This window comes from Apis dorsata, unplaced genomic scaffold (genome assembly GCF_000469605.1).
Source record: "Apis dorsata unplaced genomic scaffold, Apis dorsata 1.3 scaffold_193, whole genome shotgun sequence".
Lineage (NCBI taxonomy): Eukaryota > Metazoa > Arthropoda > Insecta > Hymenoptera > Apidae > Apis > Apis dorsata.
In genome coordinates, this window is record NW_006263477.1 from 169872 (window position 1) to 176205 (window position 6334).

Consider the following 6334-nt stretch of genomic DNA (forward strand, 5'->3'; position numbering starts at 1 on the left):
TCAAAATAGTTAAGTTCAAATAAATAATGTTTTACATCATGTATATGTCTAATATTAAATGATTTAAATTTTGATGTTATTAAAAAATTTACATTTTTTATATTAAAATATATATTTATAATATATAATAAATATTTCAGTCTGAATACAATGGAAATACTCTAGGAACTCCAAATATAATAGATGGAGAAAAAAAAACAGGTTCTCCTTTGTTCTCATTTTCTAAAATAATAGAAAGAATTTCTCCAGATAAAACTAGCCCAGATAGTACTTCATATACGCTTAGAGGGGTATATTTCAAACTAATTTATTTAAATATTTCAATTGTACTTTGAATACTTCAATGCAATTATTTTGTATTTAGTTTGGAAAAGACATGTCATCTTATATTCAAAATGAATTAGAAGCATTAGAAAGAGAACAAACTCAAATAGATATTCAAGCTGGTAAACTTGAGAAACAACTTCGAGCTGCAATGGAAAGTGATAATGAAGATGAAACAGAAAGATTAATGTCTCTTTGGTTTACACTTGTTAATAAAAAAAATGCGTTATTAAGAAGACAAATGCAATTGAATATATTGTAAGAAACTTCTTATTTATTTATTTAATTATGTCAAATATAATTAATAATAATTAAATATCTTTTATCAATTTTTTTATCGATTTTAATTTTAGAGAAAAAGAAGACGATCTAGAACGACGGTTTGAATTATTGAATCGTGAATTGAGAAGTATATTAGCAGTAGAAGAATGGAGAAAAACTTCTGAACAAAAAATGCGAGAAAATTTACTTTTAGAGGAGCTAGTTTCAATAGTAAATAAGAGAGATGAATTAGTTCATCATCTTGATACACAAGAAAGAGCGTAAGTATTAATTATTAATTTATATAATTTAATTTTATTTTAATCATTTATATTACTTATATGTTTTTAACTAAGTCTTACAAATCAATAAATATTAAAAATAATAATTCATTAAATATTTGTTTTTCTGAAGATAAATAAAAAAAAAAGAATTCGTTTTATATTTATTATATTTCATAAATATCAAATGATATTGTATTTATTTCTTATTATATTTCAGTATCGAAGATGATGATGAAATAGAACGTAATTTATCTAGAGCTGGTTTAGCTCAACGAAATAAAAATTGTATTATACAATAAAAGTGTAATCTTTTTTTTTTTGGTCAGAAGTGACAAGTAAGTATTGCAAATTAATAATTTTAATTATAATTTTTTTTAATAAAAAAAATTAAAAATAAAATTCAATTTTTTAAATAACAAAAATTATTCAATTAAATAATTTTTAATTCAAAATAATTATAGGCATAATTCATTTTGCTGTGGGATTGCCAAAGAAAATATAAAATTTTTTTCAAAGGTAAAATCAAGAATTATATAAAATAATAATATTTAGAAACTTATTTTATACTATGAACTATATATAAATTGTACAACCAGTGTTTTATATTTATACATATTCATTATTAAGTACAACATCAACAGAATACTACTTCTCGTAGTAGATCTAATTTCAAAATGATCCGTCGAAGAAATACACAAATTCACTGAAATTTATTATGAAAGATGTAAAAAGAATATGTTGCTAGAAAAATCAATTTCAATTATAATTGAAATTATAATTGAAATACATTCATTTATAATTATAATATCTCATTAAAAAAGCAATAGAAAAATATGTTATGTAGGAACTTCTCAATTCAAATAAGGTGCTCGAATCTTAATATAAATTAAAGAAGAATATATAAAAAAAAATGTTGCTACATATAATATCACATTATTTGCAATTTAGTATTATATATTACGTAAATCACTTAAAAAATTATGTATAAAAGTATATAAATCACTTATAAAAAAAAAAGAAATTAGTCATTATATGAAATAATTTAGAAATGATATTAAAATTGGGAAATTTGATGAAAAATTTTAATGAATTATATTTTATGACCTATGATACTCATAGATTATGTTTATTTTGTGCCATATAAATATCTTAATTTTTTATATAAAAATTATTGTTTATTTATCTATAAAATATTTGCCATTTTTTAGATAACATTATATGATATATATAATTATGCATAAAATATCATAGATTATTAAGTTATAAGTTTATTAATACATGAGGCCTAATCAATTTTACAAATTTATGAATACATAAAATATTATTACATATTTCTTTCTTCAAGAATATAATGAATTAAATTATATGATATATATTATCTTATATAATTATTGCTCAATAGAATATTAAGTCAAAATTAAATGTGAAATTAATAATTTAATTACAAATTTAACATAAAAAATAGAACAATTAATATGCATATTGCATTTATTTATATCTTTTATTATATAATGTTTAATTTTAATGTATTTTATATGCTCATATATCTCATATATAACTGAAATAAGATATTCTTAAAATAATATAAAAAATGGTATAAAGCAAAATAAAATGTTATTAGACGCTGCATTTTTCTATATCGCTTCTTTATTTAGAAAAATATATTCTATGTATATTTGAAAAGTGCAATTTTATTTTTATTTTTAATGAAATTTAATTATTAGTTACAGAAAAATATTATATTCAAAATTAAAGATGTAATATATATAATTTATAATATATATTCTAGACTAAATAATCGCATAACACATATGTGATAAAAATATTTTTTTTGGTCAGAAGTGACAAGTAATAAAATAAAAAAATTATGAATAAATATTCAAAAAAAAAATTAAGAAACAATATTGTACAAAAATAATAATTAAAATGTCTGAAAATTAAAATCGAAATTTAATATATAATAACTATATTATGATAATTTAAGAATTATATTTATATATAGTTTTTAAAAATTATGTGAATTAATAGAACTTGAAAGTATATTAACTTTTTTTTATATATTTTAATTTTGATCATAAGTAGACTTAAGATATTTGTGTTCTAAATCTAATAGTTTTAAAATTATTTCTATTTTAAATATATTAAATTATTTTTATATATTAACATATTAGTGCTATGGAAAATCATTACCTTATAAAATATTTAATAATAAAATATTATAAATTTATTAATTTTAATAATTAATACATTTTATATTATTAAATATTTGCAATTGATTTATATTTAAACATTATAATGGTATAATATTAAATTTTAAATTAACTTTTAAATTAATAGTTTTAGAATATAAATAACTTAATAATTTCTAAATAAAAAATATGGTGAAAAAATACAAATTGATTAGTATATTTGGAAATATAATAAAATGCTATTTAAAAAAAAATCTTTATTATATTTTTAAATTTACATTTATATAAAAGTATATAAAATAATCGAAAAATATGCAGCATTTACTATCATTTCATTTTGTTTCTTAATACGAATTTCTATTTTCAACTATAATGAGATATATATAACTCCATTTATATGAACAATATTATAGATAAATTGGTTTATTTAAATTTTAGTTAAATTCTTTATATGAATTATTGCCAAGCATCATTCCACTTATATGAATATCTTTATAATACTAATTAAAAGTATAAATCATATTTACAATATAAAATAAGTTAAAAATTATTTATTAAATAATAGACAGTTTTTGCAAAATTAATTTTTATAACATTTGATATATTATTATATGTTTTAAAGAATTCTTTTGTTTATAAATATTCATGAATTCTTTTTATAAACATAACTTCCTATTAATTAGAAAAAAAATCATAGAGAGCTGATGCAAAGAATTAGACTTCTATTATATGAACAGCTGATTATATGTTTATTTCTATAAACAGATTCATATAAATGGAGTTATTATAATTTGAAAAATTAAAGAAAAATTTGTTTCAATTATATAAAATATTTTTTTCAGAACTTAATATTTTATTTAATATGCTATTAATATGTCTTATGATATGTCTTATAATAAAAAATGAATTTATTTAGTTAATTTTATAAAAAAATTTCTTTAGCTAATACTGTCACTAAGAAAGAAATTTGTAGCATTTCTATATTATATTCATATTTTTGTGCAAAATAAAATTTATTTTTATTTTAAAAATATAATGTAAACATATATAAAATTAATAACTCATAAAGCATTAAACAACAATTGCTTTAAAAAATAAAAAAATCTTATCTAATAAAATTTAGTATAATATAATGGAATTGGTGCAGGCATATCATATTGAATGTAACTGCCATAATCAATCATCAAATGCATAAAAAAAAAAATGCTTTCATTAAATATGCACACATAAAGTAGAAAATATTTCATGTTCTATATATTCCGTTTAGAAGCAATTCATTGAATTTTATTTTCAATATTAATATGTTGTGCAAAATAGATAAATTTAATTTCAAAAATGACATTTAAAATTAATAAGAAAAAAATTTAAGCAAGTTATAAATTTTTTTTAATTTTTATGTGTTTTTAATATGATGAATGTTATTGTATATAATAAAAGTTTACTATTTTAAAATAATTGAAAATTTTTCAATATTTTTGGTAATTGAGAGGATGAATATTTAAATGTGAAATGTAATTAGAAGTATCAAGTTGCAATATTAAAATATATCTATGCTAAATTTTTATTTGTTTTGCAGTAACTATAAATTAATGTTAATTGATTGAATATATTATTATAATATATATAATACTTAAATTGTGTCTGATTTCTAATAACTAATTTAGTAACAATTAATTATCTTTAACTTATAAATATTTATTATATATTTAATATATATCATTCTTTAATATAATATAAATATTTATATTTGTATGTGAGAGCGCTGAATTATGTACAGGATTAACAATTATAAGTATGTATATATATATATATATATACTTATAATTATATGTATAATTATATATTTATAATTATATATGTATAATTATATATGTTATTATAATTTAGAATATTAGTGTATTTCATAATAATTATTCAAACAATTTTAAATTAATTCAATAAATATATTTTCAAGATTTATATTAACTAAATTAGCTATATTGAATTACTCAAATTATTTAAAAATGAAAAGATTAAATAATGAAAATATATTAATATATGAAATTACAGTACTATGAAATTTTTTTGATATTTATATATTTTATAAATTATAAAGTGCAATATATCTTTATTACAATTAATGATTTTCGTTTAATTAGTTTTAGATCAAATATGTTGTATACATATTTTTAATAAAAAATACTCTCATATCTTTATTAATATATAGGATTGTTAATTTAATTTATTTTATTCATTAATATTGAAAATATTAAAATTATAAAAGCAATGATAATTCTTGCCAATGTAATATTAAAAAAACTTATTAACTAAATTGTAAATTGTTTTATGTGAAAAGTCAAATATGTAATATCAAATCACAGTAGTTATTGATAAATAGAGAAAATAAAGCACTATAAAAAATACAAGAAATCATTTTTATAATGTGTTAGGACCTTTTCATAATATTAAATTATGATAATGTATAAGTTATATTTTATGTTATTACATAATGTACAAATATTTCATTTTTAGCTTCAGTTCTTGAAATTAAAATCAACAATTAATATATATTTCTTTGTTTTAATGATGTCCTATGATAATCTGAATATTTAATTTATTAATATTATATTTATTATAAATAAATATAATACAACAAACAATTTATTTGTCAAAAAAATTTATATGTAATTCATATACTAATATGTATTATTTAAATATATAAGTATTTTTTAATATTATATTAAATTAATAATACTACAATAAAAGATTGGATAAATATTCAATCTTAATTTAATATCCAATCTTAATTTAATTAATTATGAACTACTTACTATTTAATTTAAATAAAACTTAAATATTTTGAGAAGTATTAAAAATAAAAAAACATGTTAATATAATTAGAAAATAAATTGTAATATCAATATCTTATCTTACTAATTTATATTGATTATATTTAATTTTGAAAAATTCTGGATAGATTAAATATATAGAAATATTTGTAATTGCATATTTATTCATAAACGAAATAATACTTTTTAAAATAATACTAGTATCTTTTCACACAAGTTATTAAGATATGAATTTTAAATATAAGTGATTATTTTTAAATTATAATGAAATTTAATAAAGTAATAATGAATATTGTTTACAATATGTCTACAAAATTTAATGTTATTAATATCAATTTTAAATATTAATCTCTCGAAAACGATTTATATACGAAATATAAATAAATAAATAGTTTTATTATACGCTATAAAATTAATTAATGCAATAAAAAATATAGATTTTCATTTG

General features: G+C 16.5%; 1 protein-coding gene across 5 annotated transcripts in view; it reads left to right on the forward strand.

Moving 5' to 3' along the window:
• LOC102676280 (EH domain-binding protein 1) overlaps nucleotides 1-1780 on the forward strand; it is a 10164-nt gene extending 8384 nt beyond the window's left edge. For 4 of the 5 annotated variants that reach the window (XM_031509910.1, XM_031509911.1, XM_031509912.1 and 1 more), the window contains 5 exons: nucleotides 141-290; nucleotides 365-582; nucleotides 678-866; nucleotides 1087-1204; nucleotides 1331-1780. In XM_031509910.1, the coding sequence (XP_031365770.1) occupies nucleotides 141-290; nucleotides 365-582; nucleotides 678-866; nucleotides 1087-1168 (639 nt within the window). In that variant the 3' untranslated portion in view covers nucleotides 1169-1204; nucleotides 1331-1780. The remainder of the gene's footprint in view (nucleotides 1-140; nucleotides 291-364; nucleotides 583-677; nucleotides 867-1086; nucleotides 1205-1330) is intronic. The other variant, XR_421606.1, reaches the window with a different exon arrangement.
• Nucleotides 1781-6334: the final 4554 nt, after the last annotated feature.